This window comes from Marmota marmota, unplaced genomic scaffold (assembly GCF_001458135.2).
Source record: "Marmota marmota marmota unplaced genomic scaffold, marMar, whole genome shotgun sequence".
NCBI lineage: Eukaryota > Metazoa > Chordata > Mammalia > Rodentia > Sciuridae > Marmota > Marmota marmota.
In genome coordinates this window covers 21,329,218-21,355,429 of record NW_026000037.1, presented here as the reverse complement: position 1 = coordinate 21,355,429, position 26,212 = coordinate 21,329,218, and the positions used below count along the sequence as shown (strand labels likewise).

The 26,212-nt window shown below is 45.5% G+C and overlaps 1 protein-coding gene across 1 annotated transcript in view; it reads right to left on the bottom strand.

The window, feature by feature from the left end:
* The window catches only part of Gypc (glycophorin C (Gerbich blood group)), a 33,681-nt gene extending 7,874 nt beyond the window's left edge, over positions 1-25,807 (bottom strand). The window contains exon 1 of the mRNA XM_015479066.2: positions 25,557-25,807. Coding sequence (XP_015334552.1) covers positions 25,557-25,596 — 40 coding nt within the window. The 5' untranslated portion in view covers positions 25,597-25,807. The remainder of the gene's footprint in view (positions 1-25,556) is intronic.
* Positions 25,808-26,212: the final 405 nt, after the last annotated feature.

Sequence of the window (26,212 nt, the reverse complement as noted above, 5' to 3'; positions counted from 1 at the left end):
GTCCTCAAGGGAGAGAAAACACACCACATTTCTCTTGCAAAGATCAACAGGAGATTGAGCAAATGGTAGCACTCAGTGAAAATTGGTGCAAAGGCCCTGAGAAGGAATAAAATGCTCTTATGAGTCAGTCTCCTTGAATGGCACCTTATCCTACTTCTCTCATCAAGAAGTAGGATTTTTTGCCTATGGGGTCAGTAACATCTCGGGTAGGTTATCTCACTTTCTGGAGTCCCCTCTTCTCATCCATGAAACAGTTAGCAAAACCCTGGCCTAAAAAGGTTATTGTGGGGGCTGAGGAGCTAAGGCACTGGGCCTCAAATTTGAGCACATTAGAATCATCTGGAGGACTTATTAGGTTCCAGATGGCTGCCCCTCGCCCCACCAAGATTCTGAGTAATCTGTAGGTCTGGGGTAGGCCTGAGAACCTGCATTTCTAACATATTCCCCAGTGCTGTGGATATTGCTTGTCTGAATGCCTTACGTTGAGAGCTACTGAGCTCATATCTATGAAAATACACTGACCCCCTGACACAGTTCAAAGGCACAGTTTATTACATTCCACCCCTTTGTGAGATGGTGATATCTGCCTTCAGGAAACACAACTGGGGGGCTGATACCTTCTTACCCATGCAAACAAAGAGTCACAGTCACAGCCACCTCAGCCACAGCACTGAGCTAGTTTCTCCCTTTTTTCCCAGGACCAGCTAATATAGCTGGAAACCTGAGAAGTAAATACTCTGAGAATCGGTCACCTCTGCCTGTTTCCCTACCTGCAGCCAGGATGGGTGATGGACGTGGGGAGATGGGACTCTTGTCTCAGGCTCTGGTAGATGCACACAGTTTTCTAAACAATGGCTCATGAGACCGAAGTTGAAGAACAGGCTTGTTCTTTGGCAATGAAGCAGATTCTTGAGACCAATGGAAGTAAAAATTACTACTGCTGATTAATTTAAGGATAGATGGGCTCTGATGACACAGTGGGGAAATGTTTCACGGAAGCACAGGTGGCTGGAGTGAAGGGAGCCCTGGGAATACTGTTTGCATTCAGAAACCTTCTTGAGGAGAAGGAAGATATACAGAAAGGCACAGGTTCCTCCCACAGCCTCCACCTGTCACGCAGGAGCTGGTGGCCTAGCCTGTACACTTGGGAGGTTAGCACAATTGCCAGGCACAGAGCAGACAAGCAGCAAATGGTGGCTCAGCTTGTACCTGGCACCTGGACCATCTTGGAAAGTGATTTGGGCCTTTCTAGTATCTGTCACTTCACCCATGAAATATGGTGGCACTGTGGTGTAGGTGTGTTGAGTTGGTATGTGGTAAGTACCTAGTATGGGGCCTGACATAGGTTTGGCTATTTGGATATTTGTTATTATCACTGCCAATTAGGTTGGTATGACCTTGGTTAAAGGGAGGTTCTCAAAATTGGGCATTTTCAATGTTCTGGTACCCTGTGTGGCAAATGTATCATCCTGAGAATCAAAATATCCACTTCTAGTAATCTTAGAGAAGTAATCTGGAACAGAAACAAAAACCCACGCTCAGAAAAGTGTTTTGCAATGTGGCTTAAAATGGGAAACAGAACAATCTAAATGTCCTACATTCGGGAATTGGTTATGTAAAATATGATACACTTCCCCGTTAGAATATGATGATGCAGTCACTTAAATGAAATGTGAATTCTTAATGACAGGAAGAAAAACTTGTGATATGATATGTTAAGTGAAAGGAATCGGGCCCTGTGAGCAACAATGATGCTAAATATTCCCCCCAAAATCTCAGACAAAGGAATAAAAGGAAACACACTTAAAATGTTAGGTGGTGGCTTTTGGTTGGTGGACAGGGGTCATGAGCAGTTTTGTTTTCTTCTGACATGTAATTTTCTGTACTTTCTTGTTAGAGTCTGTAAACAAGTCAAAATAACACCTGGCATTTTGCCAGGGGAATGTTAGAGTTCATAAACAAGTCTGGATGGTGCCTGGCAAAATGCCAGAGGGAGTGGTTTGAGAAGTAACAAAAGAGAGCCATTAAGTGTAGAGATTCCTTATTGGTTGACTGATGTATCTAGTTTATGCTAATTAGATAAGCTGTGTGGAATGTATAAATACTGCTCCTATCCTGCAATAAACGGCTTCCACTCCTGCTGTATCAAGTACACAAGTTATTCGTCACCCTCCGCTTATTTTGCCCAGCCAGCCGGGCTGCGGCAGATGGTGGCCCGTTACGGGGAGCCCCGGGACACTCGGGGGTAAGTGACGAAAAAAAGCTGCCCGTCCATAGATAGGACGGGAGCAAATCTGCTCGTCCCTAGACAGATAGGGCAAGAGGAAAAATGGCCATTTCGAGAAAATGGAGAAGATTGATACAGTATGTTTGTGTCTTGTTTTGTCTTGAAATGTTGTATTGTCTTTATGATGAAAATATGGAAGGGGAAAGAAGTAAATTACTAAGGGAAAGAGGCACCCCAATGGAACCAAGAATAGTCAGGGCATGTGTTGATAAGAGCCCAGGAACTCTAGTCAGAAAGAAAAAGAAAGTTCAGAAGAAGAAAGATTATCAGAGGAGGAAGGATTATCAGGAAAAAAGTTGCAGCAAAAGGCTATTACTAAATACTTTTCGTTACCGGAGGGTGCGTGAAGCGGAGAGGCGGCTGCCGAGTGTGCAAGCCGGTCACAGCGCAGCAAGGATTTTCCAAGAGGCGGCGGCGACTGGCCCTTCCCCGCCTCCTGGCCGGGGAGCTGGCTCTTCCACTGCCGCGAGCCCAAATCTAGACCTGACCTGGAGGCACAGTCTCGCAGGCTCTTGCTCCCTGTGCCCAGTAGCAGTTTGAGTCCGGGACACTCCCCAGGGCCATCTGGGGCTGCCCAGGCACTACAGCCAGCAGAAGACGCTACTGGTGTCCCTGATGTTTGGTCATTTTCAATGCCAATAACTAAGCTACAATGGTTCTCCCACACCTGGAAGCTGATGAGTAATGAGCACTATTAATGCTTATTTCAAATGCAAAAAAACCTTGAGATAATGTACTAAATTGTTCAGAAGGTTGTTTTCTTAGTGGAATGCTACAGGATTTTCTTTAACATCATTGCTGGAGTTCCTGCCTTCGTTCCAGTGCCAGTGAAAACGAGGGTGGAAGAATTTCCAGTGTTGCTGAGAACCGGACAAAACTTCGGCTGAGAAACGGACGAGACTTCGGAGCTGTTGCTGTTTCTGCTGCTACAGCTTAGGCTAGCTGCCTGCAGAACTTACCTGGACTGTGATTTAAGCTAGCTGCCTGCAGAACTTACCTGGACTGTGATTTACCTGGACTGTGAGTTAATCTATTGAGACACTGCTTTACCTGGACTGAGACAACAAACTGTAATCTATATCTTTGCTAACGGTGTCATTGCTGGTCTAATTTTTCCAAGGGCTTCTTGCATGGAGCCATCAATTGGCTTGGTATTGTGGCATTTTGTATTCTCCCTTTCTGCTTGTAGCAGATTATTTATGGTGTTTTTGTAAAAACCACTATGCTCGTTATTTAAATTAAACAAAAGGGGGAAATGTTAGAGTCTGTAAACAAGTCAAAATAACACCTGGCATTTTGCCAGGGGAATGTTAGAGTTCATAAACAAGTCTGGATGGTGCCTGGCAAAATGCCAGAGGGAGTGGTTTGAGAAGTAACAAAAGAGAGCCATTAAGTGTAGAGATTCCTTATTGGTTGACTGATGTATCTAGTTTATGCTAATTAGATAAGCTGTGTGGAATGTATAAATACTGCTCCTATCCTGCAATAAACGGCTTCCACTCCTGCTGTATCAAGTACACAAGTTATTCGTCACCCCCGGTTATTTTGCCCAGCCAGCCGGGCTGCGGCACTTTCTAAGCCATCGATGACACCATGTGCTACTTTTATAGTCAAGAAGTGGGAATGGATCTTCTGAACTTGCTATTGTCTTACAGAATCTTGCAGATCTCAGACTAGGTCTGTGAAAGTAACTTTCCCCTGCTGGTCCTGCCTGACACACTCCATGCCCCCACTTCAACCCTTCATATCATCACTGGTAATGCCAACCCCATGTATGGTGGCAGGAAAATGTGGCTGGTTTCAAATGGGGAATACGTCATGGATGTGTGTCCTGATGGCACAAGGAGGTCATATCTGAGAGCAGTGACTGGGTCAAGGAGAAGGAGAGGGTGTGTGTGCTGTTTAGAAGGAAGGCATTGAGAGAGGAAGGACGATGCCTTCTCTGCCAGGAAAGAGAAGCAGTTATCTTGAGTGGGCAATAGCATCCTCATGGGCAGCCAGGTGCTCACAGCCAGGAGGAGGGGAAAGTGTGCTGTAAAGTCTGTGAGATCAGGAGAGGTGAGCCACCGCTCAGTGAGACAAGGGCAGAGCTGAGTGGTAACTAGGAATGGCCAGTGGGGCATGTGTGTCCAGGAATCACAGCTGGTTTTGTGAAGGCTGGGGTCCTCCTGCTCTGCTCTGTTCCCTTCAGCTCTTCTTCCTCCACATCATCACACAGCCCTGGGCTGGGCCCTCTGGTTGCTCAAGGGGTAAAGTCACTGGATCAAGGGAGGGCAGAGGTAGCCTGAGAAGCTGTTTTCCATCCGTGTCCCTCCACCTTCTTGTTGGGGGATCAACCATGCCCAGCTGGATGGCTACATGCTGCTGAGGCCAAGTTCAAGTTCCACTGCCGGACCTTTCAAAATCTCTGGGTTCTCCCAGTCCTTATTTCAGGTATAATTCTCAAAATTTGCCTTTTGTCTTTGTTTCTCATGTGTGTGGACTGTTGGGTGGAAGGAAACCCCTTGAGAGGCAGAGGCTCTGACTCCTGCCACAGAGACTTTTGAGTTTCTGCAAATTCATGCTTATCCTCTGAATTCAGATCAAGGTCACTTCCTCTGAGAAGTCTTCCCTGATTTCTGCACCAGGACTGTGTGCTCTTTCCAGTACTGCCACATGGTGCAGCAGCAAGCTTTATTGGAAAGGACCTTGTCGTAAATATTTTGGCCTTTGCAGGCCACAAAATCTCTGCTGTCTATTCTTCTTGGCCTGTTTGTTTGGAAATCTTTAAATATGTAAAAAACATTGTTAGGTAGTTGACTGTACAAAAACAGATCTCAGGTTGTGTTAGGCCTACAGGCTGAAGTTTGCCAACTGACTTGTTCATATCACCATTAAAATGCTTTGCAGTTGTCGGTCTCTGAGCTACAGAGAAAAAGAACTGGATTTCATGCCTTCACATCTGACATATGCCAGGTGGAATGAATAAGTGATGTTGTATAAAATATCCTCTGACATGTCCCAACTGATTTTGCTATCATTATTTTATTCCTATATACTTGCTTCTCACATGCTGAATAAATAACCTAAGATTCTCTAAGTCACTAAACAGTCACTCCACAGATGTAAGTTAAGCTTCCAGTGACATTAATGGCTGTCATTTATCTATTAAGTTCCTTGTGTGCAGCAGGCCTTTGTAGATTCCTAGGGAACCAGAGGTGAGACTGGAATCCTCTGCACATGTGCACATGAGCCTGTGTGAGCTCAGACATGTGGTTCAAGTTCAGATCACCAGGCCCCTGTGCCAGCCAGAGTCACACTGACCTGCCCTCTGAGGTCCCTTCTCTCCAGCTGGATCATGCACACTAATCTTTGCCACTTCTCTGGAGGGCTTAATTCACTTAAAAAAAAATCATATAATTGCATTTTCAGCATAATTAGGTACCTAATTACATGACTAAATATCCTTGATCAGGCTGCATGTGTAAATAATGATGATTTAGTTAGCCACGCTTTGTTACTGGGTTTCCAAGGAAGCTCATCAGTCTGCACATAGGACTAGAAAAGTGATTTTCTCCTTCCTTCACAGAGTTTGACAGGCAGGAGTAGCAGAGCCCATGTCCGGAGTGGGGGTGGCGGGGAGTGGAAGGGACTTCTGCTGTCTACAATCTCACCTCTAGGATGAGAGGTTTGGTGTCCATATTATATTCCAAGGGCAGTGGGGCTTTACTAGAAGGAATGCTTAGAAAGGGGATGCCAAAGTATACCAGAGACAGCAAATCCACCATGTATGGATCAGAAGGGTGTACATGCAATGTGAAGAATCCTGGGATAAAAGGAAGGCTGGGAACAAGAATCAGGAAGTCGTTTGTGCTCCTTCCCTAAAATGCATCTTTTTCTCCTGCTCCACAGAATTTCTCAGAGCTACAGGAAAGGCCACTGTTTATGTGGGGATAAAAACCTAAGGCTGAGGCTGGTGGTCAGGCTCACATGAGATGATGCTGATGAAAGCCATCTGGGAATGTACACACAGGATGTGTCAGCTATTATCATTCATGTCACTGAAATTGGTTAAGGCCTGGACACAACTCTGACATAAAATCCTTAAATAACAAAGTGCTTAAGCTGCATTCAGGAAAAGCCTCCGAATCCACTCAAGGATGGTTTGGATCCAGCTCTTCAAGGACAGACATACTCTGAAGAAATAATCCAGTCAATGACCGTCAGATGCTAAAAGGTCAACCCTGCAGAACATAGTAACTCCCTTGAAAAGAAACTTGCCACCTACACATGCACAAAGAACTGTGTTCCTCACCCTTTCTCACCATCCAATCAATGAGAGCTTCTTCTCCCTTCTCCCTTCTTAAAAATGCCCTCCTTACTAACTGCTTGGGGAGGATTTAGCTACTGACCTTCTGCTACTGTAGGGCAAAAAAAGTGTATTCTTTTTGCAAAAACCTGGTGCCACAGTATTGTCTCACGTCAGGCTGTAAGCCCCCGATTAATAACAATATCATTGAGATTTGCCGTTTATGCTGAACTGGTGTTTGAAAAGGGTGCTGGGAAGGCAGGATGCATTTGGGTCTAAATATTAGGAGGATACTCCCAAGGGTAATGGTGAAGACAAGGACAGACACACATCAAAAGATGCTCCTTCCAAAAAGCTTAGAAGTGTTTCTCAGGACTATCCTGATGGGAGTGTGGGTTTTAGTGACAGATAGATTTAGCAGGAGTCCTGGCTCCCTCCTTGTCCCATCTGCGCACACCCCTCTTTGACTCTCAGCTCTCTCCTCTGTAGAGAGTACTTTGGTAGCAACATACACAAAGCATCTGAATGACTCCCAGGGGGACGGTGCCCAATGTATGAAAGCTCTTATTATTATTCTCTTATATTTAAAATGGTTGCTTCATATGCACACGTAATCATGTGGACATGCAATCACGTGCACACTCACAGAAGCCAAGACTTGGGCTATGTGAGGGTGGGGGGTGGCAGGAGACTCAGGGGGCCAGTCTCTGTAAGTGGGGATGACAGAACATGCTTTTTTATCTTCTTCAACACTTGGATTTCCTGAGTCCTTCCACTGTGTTGTTAGCCCTCCTTTGTCCTCGAAACCCTGTCTTCTGGGTATCAGGGCAGGGAGGGGACTTCAGGAAGTCACTAATTCATTTCCCCATTTTGCATCTGTGACAGAGCCAGGAAGTTGCCTGCCCCCACTTGGAGAGCCTGTGCTGTCTTTTTTCTGTGCCTGGGAAGGAAAAGCTATTTCTTTCTACTATTCCTGCCGTATCACCCCTTTCCCCCATTCTCCCACTGTTTTTCTAGCTACTTCATTATATATTTCAATCCATCACCCTGGCAAGCTCCTGCTCCATCTTATCAGCACCCCCCCCCCCGTCCATGCCTTGTAATTTATATTTGCCCAACATTAATATTTTAAAAGCAAAGAAGCCATAAACATATACATAATTCTGCCTCTTGTCAGCTGAAATTCCATGACACAAATCAACTGCCATCTAAATTAAATGTTTCTTTCATAGAGAGTGATAAATGCCCTAGAGACTCATCAAAGAAAAGCCAACAAACTTAGACCTTGTTTCACTTTGGGAATTTGTAGGTGGCGTGACTGAAGTCCAACAACCAGTTAATGTCTCAGGACCAGTAGAAATTGGACAATTGCACAGTCCTCTTGTTTCAACATTGCCAGTGCAGCAGGATGCTTTCTTCATCACTTCTCACCAGGGGTCTTAGCATTTTAAAAGCAAGGCTTGAAACTTATCATCTAATCTTTTGGGAAGAAGGATAATCATAGCAGGATCTACTCTTCTGTCACTAAGGTGTGCTGATTTATTTAATAAAGGCAAGCCAAATAACAGAATGAAAACAGTTACCCAAAAAGCCCTCAGGCAGCCATAGGATTAGATCTATTTGAACAATCAGGATTAGGGGCTCCCTGATAGGCCAGATGGTCTAAAACAGTACAGATTTCAAATGCTTGTATCCTTTCTAAGTATTCATGATTTCATACTAAAATAAATGAAATTTTTATTTCAAATAACAACTTTTGAAATTTTTTTGGAAATAAAAAAGCAGAAGAAAAAGGAAAGAATATGAATGGCTAAACCCAACACATATGATGAGCTTATTTCACTTCCTTTCTTTTCCTTGTCTTATTACTTCTTCCACTATCACTACCGTGCTAGATATTATTAATGAATTTTATTGTTTAGCTGAGTGGGGTGAGTAATGGGCAATGAAGGGTCTTGATGACCACATTCAGGAAGCTGGGTCTTCTTGAATAGTGGGTGAACAGAAACTGCAGGTGTTAGATTATAGAAGAAGAGATTCTCCAGAAATGTTAAAGTAGGAGAAGGATGAGGAAAAGGAATGGCCTTAGTTTAGAAGAGCACTTGAAAGTTACTGAGGAGAGTTCAGGATGACACCATGAAGGGCCAAGAGGGATGAGAGGAGAAGACAGTTATGGGTTAGGGTTTGAGGTTGGGACTGCAGGAAGGTAAATCTGACAAGAGGCCGGGGATCTGAGAATTTGAGGTTTGGGCAGGACTGGGATTAGAAGTCAATAAGGCAGTAAGGTTATAAATCATATCCAGCTACTGAATGAATCATTTTGCAACCATATCATTTCAAATATTAAAAATAAAGATGTACCTCAGAGTTTTAAATTTACTTAAAAATAGGTTTCTAGAGTTGGGAGTATAGCTCAGGGGTGGAGTTCCTGCCTAACTTGTGTGAGGCCCTGGGTTCCATTCCAGGAAAAAAAAAAAATTAGGTTTCTAACCATTAGGAGTGGCATTGACAAGACTGATGGAAAGGATGTGTGAGAAGGGAATCTGAAAAGCTGCTCAAAAAATGTGTTTTAAAAACTTGGAATGCTTCCTCCACCTGTAAAGCTTTGCAGTTGGGAACTTGGCCTGGGGTTGCTATTGGGTGGGCTCCCTCACAGGAGGAGTCTCTTGTTCCTGATTCTCAACTATGGCTACACATGGAATCCCCTAGAGTCCTTTCAAAAACACCCTCTTTGGGCTGAGGATGTAGCTCCATGTTAAAGCACATGCTTAGCATGTGCAAAGCCTGGGTTCTATCCCCAGCACCACCAAAACTAAAAGAAAAAAAACACCCATATATAGGTCATTCTACTAGGGTTGCTGAATAACTGTAGGACACCAGTTCAGATAAATAATAAAAAATGGTTTAGGATAATTACACCTCAAATACTTCATGCCAGCTCCACAGATAGTCCAGTCCTTTTAAATCACCAGATATGCTCAGAGTTTCACGATCATAGATGCTTAGAAGCTAAACTGAACTTCTGAAGGTGCAGCTGTCAAACAGGGTATGTATTTGGTGGTAGGAGTGAAGAACCTCCAGGCAGTGCTTCCAGAATGAATAGAAAGCTTTTGGCATCAGAAAATCTGACTTCCAAGAGGAACACACCAAATTGGGTAAGAATTCCACACCTGGGTCTCAGGTCTTAGCTGTAAAATGGGAACAGGTGTACCTATTTTTAGTAGGCTCAAACTGCATACATGATCCCCTGATCCTATGGGAAGTACTGACTCTGGGTTCAATGTTGGGGCCCCAGGGACCCTCTGATGCCATTCTTCACCAGCCCTCATGGCCACACCTGTATTCTCATGTGTTCCCAATCAGACCCTTTGGTCTGCGGTGCTCAGACCACAGATCTGCTTTGGTGTATAATAAAGCAAAGAAGTTTCCTGGGTCTCACTGCTCTTATTTCCAAGTTGTAGGGCCCTGGGGATGGGTTCCAGAAAGCAGCTGGTGAGCGGCTGGTTCAGGTTTACTTTATCAGCTCCAGCTGTCCAGTGCAGGGGCCCTAGGTCCCCTTGCAGCTGCCTGATAAGAAGCTCAGCTACATGGGAACCTTATCAGAGGCGGGCCTGGGTTGGAGGTGGTGGGGAAGCCATTCCCATCAGCTCAAATAAGAGGGAGAAAGGCAAAAGGCTCTCGGAGGAATTATGAAGTCCATACACACTCACACATATCAAGGAAGTTGCCGTGAGGTCAAGCTCTGTGTCCTGTTGGTGCAGCTGGGAGGCAGTGTCTTGACTCCCACTCAAAGACAGGGTCCCTAAGACCCTGTTTAGGACAAGGCATCACATGTCCACACAGCATGGGGTCTGAAGCACTGTAGAGACCTCTTGGATTTAAACTGCAGGTGGTACCATTTAGATATCCACACTGTGTATGTGTGTGCACGTGCATGCAAGCAGGAGTGTGTGTGCAGTAGGGAGGGACAGGAAGTGCTTACTGCAAAGTCATCTGTCCCCTTAAAACCATGGTGCCTAAAGCAAAAGTGTGATCACAAAGAGAAGGGTGACACTGTGTGCTTGCCAGTGTGCCTGTGCGGTACAGACGCTGTAGAAAACACTTGAATTTCCCTTCCTGGCTCTGCCATCTGCTACTGCTGTGGCCTTTAGACAGTTACTTTACACCTGGCCAAGCCCCCTGTATTCAGGGACAGCCAGGAGACCAAGTTGTATCAGGACCTGTGTTAGCTTTCTATCAGTACAATATATAAATATATAAACACCCAATATATAAAAATAATCAAGCTTATAAAGAGCAAAGATTTATTTTTGCCTGCAGTTTGGGAGGTTTTGGTCCATGATCATACGGGCCTTTGCGGGGGGTCACACAAGATCCAAATTATAGCAGGATTTGAGAATCATATACTAAAAAGTATATAATATCACTCCCCTCCTCCCCAGCATATGGACAGGCCACCACTGCATGGAGCAAGGTCACTTTTCCATCACCTCTGCCCTCCATTATCCCAGGCTGTAGAGGAGATAAGAAATATGAGTGCACTTTGGTACCCACGAGAGACATATGCTTAAGTGGCCAGACTGCCAAGGCCATCAGGCAGAAGAGAAGCTCATGAGTCAGAAGCCTGTAATTTTAATATCAACTGTCTATTTATCCTGGGTTCACATAATTGGAAGAGGGAGGCACGTAGGATAAGCCCATGGGTTTGCATTTAAGGGGTTTTGCTCATTATCTTCCCATCATCAGAGTAAGCAAGATGGCCCTGGTGGATGAATATTATCTCCCAACACCCATTCTGGTCTTAGGATCCTGACCGCTAATGGGACTCGTTTCCTGGATGACTACATGAATTTGTACCTCTGACATGGCTGGTGAAAGTCCTGAGAAGGTGAGATCCTGCGTTGGAAGCTGAATTGTGTGAACTTGAGCTGCTCTCTTCACCTCTTTGATTTTGGGGAGGAGAAGGAGGCTGTGTTTCTGAGCTAGGCTTTCAACATGTCAGGGGAGAGTGGTGTAGGCCTTTTTTCTCCAGGAATGTGTCAGCTTGGACCCAGAAGCATTGGGCAGAGACCACTCCTGTCCATACTCTTTCACAGTTTTCTTCTCTGTCCACTGCAGGTCCAGACCCTCCACCCCGAGAGGAAACGGTCGCTGATCCATGCTCTCTGCTTGGCTCATGCCCCTAGGGTTCACATCAAACCTGAATCTTCAGGGGAGAGGCCTGTGCATATCCACCCATCCTGCATAGGGCTTGATTCCAACTCTCAGTCATGTACCTGGCTGCTCCCTGAGATACTAGAGCTACATAACCACCTGAGCTGCAGAAAAGCTTTACCCAGAAGACCCAAGCAGCAATTTCAAGCAGGCTCTGAAAGCTGGTCTCTGTGTGTGTGTGTATGTGTGTGTGCACAAACGTACACAAGTGCAAAATGGGCACTTGGAGAAGTCCCTCCTGGCTCTCCTTCAGTTCAGGACTCCAGAGAGACTCTAGGATTCTCTTCTTCCTTCCCAACTCCCATCACATGCCAGACCTTTGATGCCCAAGTTCTTAATCTCAGCTTCTTGCTGGACCATTAACTTTGACACTGAAGGCCCCTCTCAGATTGATGAGACTTTTAGCTAGGGCTTGAAGGCTCCCAGACTCGGGGATAGTAGTGTTGGAAACACAACAGATGTGGGGAGATGGTCCCATTCATTGGCCCTCTGCCATCTCACTTGCCTGTCTTTCTCTCTAATTACCTATTCCCACCTCCTCCCTCAGCTACACTAGTTCCCTGGATGTTCCTTGACCAGGCCAGGCTTGCTCGTACTCCAGGGCGTTTGCATCAGTAATAGAAGCATGGGTGTAAGGCCATGGTTGAGCATGGTAATCAACATTTTATAACATGGTAATCAACATTTTATAACAGGGAAGATGTGGACATCTTCCCTGAGTCTCCATCTCCAACCCTGGTAACAGTCTCTTAGGACGAGCATGGTTTCAATAAGAACATATGCAAGGCACCTGGCCTGACCCTGCCACATGGAAAGGTTGCTCCCTCTTGCCCAGAGATGGTGAGAAGCGCCATTTTCTGAACACAGGACTGAGATGACTGACCCCAGCTGCATGCTGTGCACCTGCTCTGGCTTTTCTTCCTGTACCTTCCTGGATGATGTGAGGATTTTCGGGGGTGCAGGAGGAAGGGAAGACTACAAGAGGCACTGGGCAGTGGCAGATCAGGTCAGGTAAGGGAAACAAAGTGCTTCTTGTGTCCACAGGTCAACTGGACCTGGCCTGAGCAAGCCTCTGTCTGCCTGCTGCCTGCTCCCTGTCCCCACCTACGCGTCTTCCTTCCATGGCTTTTCATGGATCTAGAGGGGAGCAATGGAACCAGGTTGGGTCTTGGCCTAGAAACTGCACCATTAAAGATTCTCCAACTGAAATCATGAGTGGGCAAAGTTTCTCCACAAAGGGCCTGACAGTGGTTCAGGCTTTGTGGGCCTATGGCAAATGCTCAACTCTGCCATCATGGCATGAAAGCAACCACAGACACTCTGTAAGAGAAGTGGCGTAGCTGCTTTAAAACTGTATTTGTAAAAGCAGATGCTTGCTGGATTTGGCCCACGGGCCTTTGTTTGCAGACCTCTGGCTTGTCTGAGTCTCTGAGTCTCTTGCCTGTCAGGTTAACATGCACTTTGTGTATGTCTGCTGCTAGGGCTGGGCCTTCACCTATGACTTCTCATTGAAGGTGCCCGTAGAGACCGAGTGGCTGAGCTGTAACTTTAACCCACGTCTGTCTCAGCAAAGCCTGTGGCCTTACCAGAACACAGGCACATGTCCCACTGACTCGGCCCTACCAGGCCTCATGTCATCCTTGAGAACCTGTGAGATTGTATGAATGCAGGCATCAGCTGGGAAGCAGAGGCCAAAAGGAGGAGGAACAGCACCCCGAAGGCCATGCTCACTCAGTGGTGGGGCTGAATCCACAGCTGCTGGGACTCATGCAGGTGGCTCTGACAGGCACAGTGCACTGGTTGGCTAGGCCCTGTCACAGACGGACACTGCAGGGAATCCTGAGCCCTGGGGTGTTATTTGAATAGACTCCCCAAAAGAGTCTATTCAAATAGCCATAGCCTGGCTAAACTTCGGGTTTGGTCTAGAAAGGCTGCAGCACAAGGTTCCAGGTGGAAGTTGCTGCCTTAGAAGACACAGGAACTGGGGCAGTGAACTTATTTGTCCTTGGGGAGGGCTTTAAAAGTGGGGAGTTCAAAGGAGAACCATCATCAGGGCCTTGTGGGGCAGGAGGCAGGGGAATAGAAGGCCAGCCTTTCATGTCCCCCAGAAAGTTACTCCACTGTTTCCACAGTTCTGGGGACAAGGAGCATGACATGTGGCCGGGAACTTAGATAATTATGCCTCCAATATAGTACAACCTCAGAGATGGCTTTTATCAAAACCACCACCCTGGAAACAAAACAGAGCCCAAAAGCCTTCAGGGAAATAATAAGAATGCTCAGAAGAGCTCATGAGTGGGAAGCACTGTCTTCTCAGGGCATCTCCTCTTGAAGGAACACAAGGCATTTCATCCGCCTTTGACTACCATGTCCTCAGAGATGAAGTTTGACTTCCTCCAACATTGTTTGTTTTCTGAGCGAATGACAAACATGGTTTCACTCAAAGGAACTTTTAAAAATAGCACGTTCCAAAAGGGGGTTTCAGAGATTCCAGGATTCTGAAATAGGAAATGACCCAGGGGTAATTACCAAAGTCGGATATAAATAAATGTACTTAGCCTATTTGAACACACTTTCTTTCACTCCCCTGTGAATGAAAACTTTGTTCTCCTTTGAAATTCCTCATTTCCTGCACATAGGAGAGCCAGTGTTTTGGAAGGGGGACTCAGAGATGGCCCAGGAGTTGGACCCTCTGGGTTCAAATCAGAGCCCTGCCACTCACAGTGGTGTCCAGCCCCCTGAGGATGGGAGTACCCCTTACAGCACTCAGCTCACAGCACAGCATGATGGCCAACAATGGGTGCGACTAGACAACATTTATCTCCCACTTAAAAAGGCCAGGCCACTCGTGCACAGGGAGGGCTCTGTACATTGGCACTAATTTTTCTATTTTACATCCTTGCAACTTGTCTTCATTTAAGTCATTCTCCAGATATGGAGTATTCTCAAAAATCAACATTGATCACTAATGACTTGTTTCTGCAAGCACAAGATTTTAATTAAACAAGCTAAAACTACCAAGTAGAAATTCACTGTCTATATATGTCTATATGAGGGGAATTATATGGCTTGAAGTTATTCTTTAAATATCTAGATGTCTACAAATTGATGTCAACATACTTTATATACAACCAGAGATATGAAAAATTGGGCTGTATACATGTAATAAGAATTGTAATGCAAAGAAAAGGTACTGTGTTCACCTACAACTAAAAAAAATATTAAAAAAAATTTAAGGTCAAAATCTTATAAAAAAATCTAGCTGTCTATTTAGCTAAGTCAGAGACAATTCAGTCTGAAAGCTGAATTCATGTGATAAGATATTTCTCACCACGAGAAGTGGATTCTTTTTATTTCTCTCATGGTGTGTACCTCAGGATCCCAAGAAGCCCAGCAATGCTTTGAGGGCAAGGGTGGTATCTTGCACTATCTTCATCTCCTCTCAATTCCAAGGACCATGGCAGGATGGACCCACTATAATATAAAATGTTCCCAGGGATGAAACTAGGTATACAGTAGTTAGTAGACATTTATGAATGAATTGCTTTCATAAGAGAATTTTACATCCAGTTTCTTTTCTAACTCTCAAGATTTTTCTGGAGAAAATGGAGTCTGAGCATAGGGCTTCTGAAGTCTGATAACTTGTCTCATAGAATGAATTAGACAAATGATAAATGGCTGTGTAGGTGTTATTGTCTGGCTATAGGCAAACATTTAACCACAATGAAAGCATTCTGCAACTTTGATAGAAATGGCTAATCTGGAAGGATATTTTAAGACCCAAGCCCAAAGCATTATTCCTGACATGAATTAGGAACTGTGTATTAATTAACTCTTCTTGCTCTGGGAGGCACCCAGCAGGAGTTTACATACTTGTCTCAGGATAGAGCTATCACAAGGGCCCTTGGAATAAGGTCACCAGACGTCTCATTCCCTACTCAACTGGATGACATTGGCTTTTGTTTCTTGTATTTCTGGACTTCAACTAAGAACTAATTTTTAATATTATCACCACTACTAAAAAATCATAAAAGATAAAAAATAATAGCAATGATGACTCGCAGTTGTGACATCATTGTTATGTGTGTACCTTTTGGGGTGGGTCAGTCCTTAGGTGGGAAGCTACACCTTTTGAAGTTTCAGGGATGTGTGGTTTTCATTCCAGAGGAGACCAGCTCTGTCACACATGCCTGAACCAGATGTGATGAGTGTCCTATGGGTCAGACTGCTTCTGAATGACATTAAACTTGTTTCATGTTCTGATATTCTTGGGTCTTGTTCCCTAAATAAAATAAGGCCTTTTGACAACATCTGTGTCCCCTCTGTCTTCTCTGCAGGACTTTGCACACAGAAGGGACCTACTGGGTTAAAGTCCGTGTGTATGGGATCCACTGCTGTGCTATGGCCTGAATTCACAATAGGTGGGTAGAAAGCCAAAAAGGGTCATGGCTCATTGTTACCTGCTACCCAAGACTTACAAAATACCTCCAGATTATGTCAGAGACCTAGAATAAAGAAACATGTACACAGAAGTCATTGGAAACTGATCCAAGAATTTAACTACTGGGGAATGGTTTCAGGGGGTGACAGCCTTCTAAAGGGAAGGCTGCCTCTCTTGTCTTTATTGATTAACTTGGGGTGAGTTCAATGGGGAATGGCATAGGAAAGACCAGGTTGAACCAAACCCCAAATAACCAAAACAACCTTGCTAAGTTCTCCAAATTTGTATGACCCTATCTGTATAACAGGGCCTCATCACCACAATGAACTTGGGTGAGATAAGACAGAAGAAGCTCTGAGGGGTGGAGCACCTTGCAAGTAGCCAGGTATACTGCACATATTCCACATGCAGGTAAAGAAATGGGCACAACACCCCAAAAAACACTGGAGTAGAAAAGTTTCAAAAGCATTGGGTACCTGCTGCTCAAGACTAAAGATGTTCTGGTCAGAATTTATTTTTCCAGTTATTTCTGGGAGGTCAATAGGATCCATGAACCAAATGCTTATTTGCCCTGTCCCAGGATGAACCAGATGCTCAAGATAAACTCGTCTCCTCTCAATCTTCAGGCTGACACCTGTCTGTTGCAGAGGAATGCATGGAGCTGGTGCGTGGGAAGAAACAACTGTGCATGTGTGTGCATTCGCATACATGTCAGAGTGGGAGAAAGAAGAAATGGGAAAATGTGAGGCCAGCATCACAATTTCTTCCTTTTTGTGACCCATCTATCCTCAGCTCCTCCCACTTAGAAATCCTTTGAAAGAATTTCTGGAGCACAAAGAGGTCACTCACAGAGGAGGCGGAGACCCATATTCTTATCCCTGTCCATCTATGACAAACTGGTTTTGTGAATTCTGCCAAGCCACTTAACTTCCCTGAGCTTTGCTCTGTTCATCTGGGAGGGCAGAGAGCAGTGCCTCTTGAATTGAAGAGAGGTGATGTATTTGGAAGTACCTGGCAAGTTGTAACACAAAATGCAGTCATGTGGCGGCGAGGGTCCTAGGGCTTGTTGCATTTTAACACAAGATAGAGCTGCCAGCTCAGAGGGGTGGTTCTGGGGTGGAGGCATTCCAGGAATTGTTGGGGGCAGGGCATTATTTCCTCTGGTGCCCTTGCAGTCACCCTGAGAGGTAGCTGCCTACTGCATCTCTGGGGACAGTGGGTTGGCCTGGGCTGGCAGGACTCACACACAGTCACCAGTCAGCCTTTGGAAGGCTGTATTAGCAGCTGCTGGCCTACCAGATGGGTGACAGCCAAGAAGGGTGGAAGAGCACATATGGCCCTGAATAGGGTAGACAAAGAAAGGTCTTTCCTCCAGAGGCTGGGACAGTGACCTCAGGGCTCTGTGGAGCCAAACAAAAGGGCCAGGGGTCAGGGCAGTCTTGACCAAGCATGTCAGGCAACAGAGTCCCAGAGGTGGAGGAGACACGACGGGCTTCAAGGCTGTATAGTATTGGTGGTGTTCAGTGAAGCCCCAAGGAGGTGACCTCTTTGAACCTCAGCTGCCACACTGCTCACTTGGAATTAACAATATCCACATGGGTAACATCTTCAGGGTTCAATGAAGAACCACGGATACATAGCCTCGCTGAGAGGAAAAGAGTGGGCCCTTGCCAAGTGTGGGCTGTTAACTGCAGGTCTGCGTGAGCCTGCGTGGAGGCCCTGGTTTTAGGCTTTGCTCCACATTCGCCTCTGCCCTAGTTTCAGGGATCAGTGCCAGCCCTGCAGGCTCTCCACAGCTCCCCACTGGGCCCATTCTGTTCAAATCTCCCCTGAATGGCTCTCCACTTGTTACATGTCCATCCTGTAAGTAAGTCCAAGTCATCTTCTTCTCAAAGAACCTTCCTTACCTCCTGGCTCCTGGTCGGGTACCTACGATTCTACAATGAACAAGGATTGCTTTTGAAATAATGAAACAGGCAATGAAAGCTTATTTTTAAACCTTTGAAATCTAATTTTGGTAACTTAAAAAGGCCAAAAGAGTAAGAGAAAGGAATAGAAAATGAGAGAAAGGGACAGAGGTGTGTGGGGACAGCAGCCCCTAGTCCTTTGGCATCAGGTGGCTTCTACCAGGGCCACTGTGTGATTTCCATGAGCCAATATGGGAAATCATAGTTTATGGTTCCATGGATATAAAGACAGATGTACTCTTTGACCTTAAAGGATGTTTTTTTTTTTCCTTTTAATTTAAAAGAAACAAACATATGTTTGTGGGATTTTAAAAGCACTGTGGACCCTAAGTATTGTGTCTGAGGGTGAGTGTGCCTGGCTGAGCTGCTTCTATGTACCCCCTGGGACCATAAGTAAAGAGAAGGGGACCATGAGGGTCTGGCAGGGGCTCTCTGTAAAGTCCTGTCTCATCTACTCTTGGTTTCAGTATCATCATATGCAAAAGGGAGATAAAAATACCTCCCCTGGGGCCGCTCAAGGGTGAAATGAGATAACTTATGTCAAGTGCCGCCTGTCTCAGCTTTGGGTCTGGGATACAGTCACTGTAAGCAGAGGAGAGGTCAAGAGAGTTTATAGAGTTGGTGAAAAAGGAAAGGAGATTATGAAATTTAAAAAAATTATGATTATTAGTCATAACTAAGACTAATTTCACTCCAGTAAGCAGTTTTGCAGAAGTTGAGGGAAGAAGGATTCAAATGACACATCAGTCTCAGGCATGATCCAAGGAAGCAGGGACTGGTTCCCCTCACCAGGGCCTCACAGGAGCCTGGGGTGGGCTAGAACAGGCCCTTTCTGAGAGAGGGGAGCCACGGTTTTCAAGAATACTCCAGAGAATCCCAGTTGTGAACCCATTCAAAGGAGAGCATAAAGGATCAGAGAAATGACTGACACAGCAAAACACTGAAAGGGACCACATCAGGCCAGGAAGTGGGAGGGGCCTTCACTGCACACAGGCTAGGGTGCCTGGGCAACACTGAAAGGAGGGGGAGGGCAGAGCCAAGAGGAACTCAGAGTCCATTTTGGGCCACCAAGGTCAGGGGCCTTACACAGGTTGGGAGGAGATTCAGTAATATTGGAGTGATGGCATGCTTTAGAGCACGCTTGCTGGACCTTCACATAGGGACATCCATCCATCCATCCCACAGGGTACTTTTAAAGAGCCCATTCTTCGCTATGGAGAACACAGCTGAGACTCCTGCTGCCCAGTGAGGCAGGGGGCAGAGATAACACCCATGCCCAGTACCATGTGTGGAAATGAATCTGCAGAAGCTAAGAGGTTTGCCCCAATGGCACAGCTAGTGTGTGAGGTCCACAGCTGGGTTGCAGTGTTTCCCAGGTTAGGAACACCTATATTGCCCTTTGGCAAATTTCACTCTTTTTTCTCTCTTGACTGTTTTGACTAAATAGGAGGGAGACCAGTAGGATCTAGGAAAGGGAATCGTGAGGGAGGGAGGGAGCTACCAGGGAATGAAACTGACCAAATTATTCCATGTCCATGTATGAATAGATCACAATGAAGGCCCCTGCAAAATTTTAGTGTACTAATTAAAAAAAAATAGTAGGAAAACCAGTAAAGTGGAGGAAGGGGATTACAGGGAGAGAAAATAAGAGAGGAAGAAGAGACACTGGGCAGTGAGATTGATCAAATTATGTTATGTGCATGTTTGAACAAATGCATCACAATGAATCCCACTATTATGTATAATTATAATGCATCAATAAAAACCATTAAAAGAAAAACCCTTAAAGAAGCAGTGTGAGGAGGCAGCTCTCAAGGCTCAGAAGGAGGAGATGGCCCTGCTGAGTATAGGGCCTTGCCCTGGGCTCTCTGGGACAGAGGAAGCCTGTCCTTGTTTGGGGGTATAATTTGCAATGGCAAATGGTCAAACAGAGGCAAGGCTGGGGAGTAGGGAGGGAGCAGAACACACTCAACACACAATGAGCAGTAGTCCTTGAGCATGACCATGAATATAGACCAGGCACCATACTAGGAATTTTATCTATGAGCAGACATTTAATCTACAAAGCAAACTCATATGGTAGAACTATTATGGGATCAAGACTTGTAGAATATGGGGGCCCAGTGCAAGATGAAAATGTGAGCACACTGTTGAAAGATAAAGGTAAATAAATAAAGACATAAAGGAGCCCAGCAACTGGTCCAAGGTCATACATAGCTCATGGTAGTCTAGATTCCAAATTAAATCCTTGGAGTCCAAATACCATTCACTAGTTGGTATTACTCACTTTTGACACAAGCACATTGACAATGTGTTCGGGCTAAATGGTTTTTAAAAAGTAGTGAAGGGGAACCTGAACTTGATGCCTCTAGTATTGCTAAGGTATGCGTGTAGGTTTTTGCAAGCCTCTCAGGTGAGAAAGGATAGTAAAGCCAGTAGACTCTGCTGCTTGGTGAACAGAGAAGCCAGCAACTGGGGCCCACACAAAAGGCAGGCAGGTACGATTGTTCTATAGGTTTTGATCTGGCAAAACCACATTTCCTTCCTATTAGATTCTGCTGGGAGTATGGGTATTCATCAGCGGCTGATAAAATATGAAGATTTTCCATTACAGAGTTCATGGGGAAAAAATGGCAGCATTTGGGTTTGCAGTCAGCTGGAAGCCCTCTACCTGGCCCCCTTTTAGCGTGCAAAATGCAAAATGCACGCAGGAGAAGGGAGTGCAAGGGGTCCTAGTGGTAGCTCTCTGTGACATGCCTCAGTTAGTACCGTCCCGTGCAAAGCAGAGTTAGAGAGCTGTGCCAGGGTGTATTGGTGCCATGAGATAACTGAGGCCACCTTGCCTAGGGTTCAACACACACAAATGACCCCAAACGGGAGCTTGCTTTTACCCCAGCCCTTGGAAATAGGTGGGTGAGGTGTCTGTTGAACCCCAAATTGTGTGTAACTCTTTGGCATTATAAGAGATGGGATGTGTGGATTTAACATGGAAGGAAGGAGTTTGCCAGCTAAGCAGAAACGAGAACTATAACAAAGGGTCATGAATGGGAGATGATGAAGAGGAGGGTGTGGAGATGATAGGGCAGGAAAAAGAACAGGGTTCTCAGAGCCTGGGGCTCGCTCGGCAGCAGACAGCCTTCTCTGAGCACAGACAGGAGTTTCCCTGTGAAATTCCAGTGTGCACAGGCTTGCCAGAAGCCCGGAGAGTGTGCAGAGGAGTCCTCCAAGAGCCCTGTCCAACCCTCGCCTTGCCCAAGATGGAATCCAGAGCCAGTGGGCTGGGCTCTGCAAAGCACCAGAGACAGGGGACCTTGTCAGTTTTTGCCATGGGCTAAGACTCTGTACAGCAACATTGTTTGGGAAGAATGTACAAAAATTAAAATTTATAATAACTAAGAGTAGAGGCCAGCATTTCCTCAAAAGGTTAGATTGTATAATGATCTAAAGAAACTTCTGGGCCAGAATGAGTGGGAGGTAGGGGAGATTAAGGGTGGGTGAAGAGAAGGGGATTGGACAAGAAACATGACTCAGTGGAAGGGGATTTCTGGGTCCGCCTTGCTGTGGTCTTAGGATGTGTTTAGGTTTGAATTTCTGCTTCAATTGACTATTTACTGGCCTCCTGGTACATGCCAAGTTCTGACCTAGGAGTAACTGAATGTATGATTTTTAAAAGGTACTTCTAGCCTTTGGAATGGGCTTTTGGCTTTGGAATGGCACTGGCCCTGAGAGTGTTGGCCTTAGGGTCATCTGTGCAATCATTTGTTTGTACCCAAGTGGCTTGTCCAATACCTCTGTGTGTCAGGTCCCTAGTGTATGTGTGTGTGTGTGGCTGGGGGGGTGGGTGCAGGATTATGGAGTCCTTTAAGAGGTCAGAATTCTGGGAAAGGGACATGCACAGGAAACTGTCAGGGCTGCAAAATGTCTCCAGGCCTGTAGTAGTTGGTTTTTGGGTTGGGAAAAAATTTCTATGAGATGGGAATACATAATATGGGCCTTGATAGACAAATGAGTATGTGTGAAGTGGGGTGGAGGGCATTTATCCAGAAAACCTGAGGGCCCGATGCAGGCATTTGTGAAAGGTGAAGCAGGAGAGGCAGACAGGCATGGGGTGGGTGCATCAGGGGCCAGCCATCAGGGAACGCCCAAGGCAGGGCGGGCCTGACCACAGGAAAGGGAGTGATAATGGGCAGTTATGGGTTGGAGTTGGACTATGGGCCTGGCTGAGGGGTGGGGAGCGGGGTTGGGAACGGGGAGTGGCTGGCAGGTTCCCAGTGCCAATGCCACATGCAGTCTCTGTGTGTGACCTGCTCAGAGGTGATCTTCCAGAGCCTCCATAGTGGGCAGTATGCATGCCAGCTACAGACCTCCATATGCCCTAATCCCCTTCCCTGGGGTGGGCCTTAGCTGGTTGTGGGATCTGGCAGCCTTTGTCTGCAGCTTCCTAGTACCTGAGAGCCTCATGGCAGTCAATGTCCCCTGAGCCTCAAGTGTTCCCCTTGTCAAACCGGTAAGAAAATATTCATCACTCCAGGCATGGAAAGGTAACCCAGGCAATTACCTTAGCAGGACCCGGCCTAGAAGCATTAATGTTGCTATCTTATCAAAAGTAAGAGCAACAGCCAGCCACCTGCAAAGGAGAATCCTGAAATTACCGGCATCCACAGGCCAGGTTTACTTTGATAAATTTTGTTAGCAACTACCACCTCTATACTATTGCTGGGAACAATGCCAGGCATTTATACTCTTGTCTATCACATGAGTCCTGTGAAGTTGCTCCTATTATTTCCACCAATAGATGAGAAAACTGAGGCTCTGATATTTTGTATTTCACCTACAGTCAGTAAACGCCCAGGCCTGACTACACAAGCAGGTGGGGCTCTGCTAGGTACTTCCCCCAAAGTGAAACAAGGTCTTACGGAGGCAAGAAAACACTCTTGTCCTCACTTATAATTAAAGAGGCACACTCCAAATGACAACATTTTCTACCCATCAACCTAGTGAAGATGAAAGCTGCACGTGTAAATAAGGATGTGGGGAAGAAGCTTTACTCATAAGTTACCCGTGTACATTAGAAAATGGTATGACCTTTAGGAGGGGTTTCTGAGTATCTACTAACATTTTAAACACACAGTTTTTTTTTTTTTTGTTCTATAAATTAAATTTTGGGATGGGAGGACTTTTCCTAAAAGTCCACAATCACATGCAAACAAAGCTCAACTTAAGAGGGTTGCCATGGCAGCACTGCATCTGGTTGAACAAAAATTAAATAAAGTCTGTACATACCCTAAATGCCAATTAGCAGACAAATTGGTAAAATAAATAAGTAAAAACAAATTTTTCATAGATTCATAACTCTGCAGTCCCACCCCCACAAATTAGTCTATACATGGTGGTAAGGTACAATCTTTAAGATGTTCTTACAGAAAAATGCAAGATGAAGTAGAATATATAAAATGGGTTCCATTGTGTAAAATAAGAAGAAATTGCACAAGCATATAATGCTTCCAGAAGAATTCTCAACAATCAATGAAGTCATTGCCCTTGGGGTAGGAAGAAATTGTTTTTGTCTTCCCTGTTATTAACTCTTTATTGATCTCATTCCAATTTGTTTGGTTTGGATTTTAACTTGTGCTTGTGGGGACATTGTGTTGGCTCAGTCACTGGAAGGTGTTAGGGTTAAGGTTTCAGAAAAAAAAGTATATATATATATATATATATATATATATATATATATATATACTTTTTTCTGATATATATGTGTATACATATATGTATAATATACACATTACATATGTATATATATGTATATATATGTGCCATTCCCACACTTACATAGATAGATAGATATAGATATATCATTCAAAGAGTCAAACCAACTTGGCTTGTCCAACCTCTCACTAATCCGCTTCCACAACAAATAACAGAATGCCTTTTACCCCACATCCTTCTGCTTCCCAGAGTGCTTTGCAAGTCCCCAGAAATACTTGCTTAGCCAAAGGCACCCTGGGAAAGATCCAGTGGCTGATGGTGCCAGCCCCATGTGACTCCCAGCACCACCAATATCTGGAGGGATTGAGCAATGACTGTGATGGAATTTCATTTGGCACTTAATACAGTCCTCACCGCTTCTGCCAGAGGCAGCGGATTCTATATAAAGCTGCCAAACCTGGCTGTCTCCTCACTGAGCGCTGACCCCTTCCAGCCAAGGGCAAGGCAAAAGGACTGCTGTGCATGACTCACTCGCAGTGACATTCAGGCCTAGGAAAGCAGGCTAAGCCCAGCTGGGCAAGGCAAGCCCGGCTGACAGAAGTGGGTCCTCTCCATTCTAACCTCTGGTTCTGAGGAGCAGTTACAGCTATGTAAACTGACACAGGATATAGACACATCCTGTCTGAGTTAGCAGCAAGAAATAGGGCCCCAGGGTTCTCCCACAGCAGGGATCCTGCCATAAATCAACTTCAGAGGGAAATCTGGAATGGTATGCAAGTAAGGGCTGCATCTCTATCAATCCCAGAAGGGAGGTGTTTGCAGTCATTGGTCAAGATCTGAAACTGGAATCCTGGAGAACTAACTGGAGGGCGGGGCAGGGGTGGGCCATCCTCTTTAGGGGTGGGAATGGCTGCAGCCTGAACTTTGGCAGTGCCTGAACCGAAACATTACTGTGGTTTCTGTCTTCTTTTCCCTTAATCTAGGCCCTGGAGCATGTACGTATGTAAACACACTATTATACACGAATTCATGGACTGTAGTTTTATGTAAAGTTAATATAAAGACATTCATCGAACACTTGGTATGTGTTGGTCTGTGCCGTTTATATGCACTTAATTCTTAAAAACCCAACTAAGAATATCCTATTATTATTTCCTATTTTACAGAAGATAAAACTGGAGCCAAGAGAGGTTTACTTTTTAATAAGTGGCATAGCTTATTCTGATACTGACAGCAAAGCCCAGAAGCCCAGGTTTCCTTGTAGGAATAGTGTCTGCTACGTGAACTGACCGAAGCATGCTACAGGGCATAACAAGCACGATCCTGGGCACTTACAGGCATGGAAACACATACCTGCAGATCTAAGCTTTCTCATCCATGCCCTGGCTTGGTCTGGGCAAGGTCTCACTAACAACTGCATTTCAAAGACTTTAACTAGAGTGCTTGTCTCCAATACTCACATCATTATCATATTAAAAATCTAACTTGATCACATTATAGATTCAAACTATCTCCTCTGACAAACTCTTAATATTTGGCCAGGATGGAGATAAAAGGATAAACATTAAAAAAAAAAAAAAAAAAAAANGCGCTCCAGTCCGGCCGCGGCGTGCGGAGGGCCAAGGAGCCCTTCCCCGGGCGGGTACTCACGGTGGTAAGGGGGCAGCGACGTGCCATTGAGGTTGCTCATCTCCGATGGGTCCTGGGCGGTGGCCCCGGCTGAAGCCCAGAGGCCTAGGGAACAAAATGCGGCAGCGGTGAGGGTCGCGCTCTCGGGCTCCTGACCCTGATCGGAGGGAGGAAGCGGCACCTGGGTCACCCTCCTCCCGCGCAGCCCAGCCGAGGGGAGGGGCTCCGGCCCGGAGGAGATATGCACACTTCAGTTATTTTTTTCAACTTGGCTGGTGGGGTTTCCACCCTTTATTTTTTTTTAAACCACAACACCCGCCCACTTCAGAACTCTTCTGCGCTCCAGCTGTCCAGCGCAAGTCTCACATTTTTCTGTTATTCTGTTTCCATCTGCATCTGCCAGATACAGAGGTTGTGGTTGAGAATGTCCCCTGGGTGCACGGAAAACTTCCCAGGGGTGAAGCTGGGGTGGTCTGGTTGGGCACTATCTGGGATGGCGACCAAATAGGGCAGACCCACTTTGAAACTTAGCTGGCTACTTTGCCTCTTAACGGTTGTGTAGCCTGAGTCAGCTCAGGGTGTTTTCAGTTTTGTTTTGTTTTGTTTTCCGTTTAATTAACACGTAATAATTGTACATATTTATAATATTTCTGGAGTACTGTCTCATATTTTGAAAC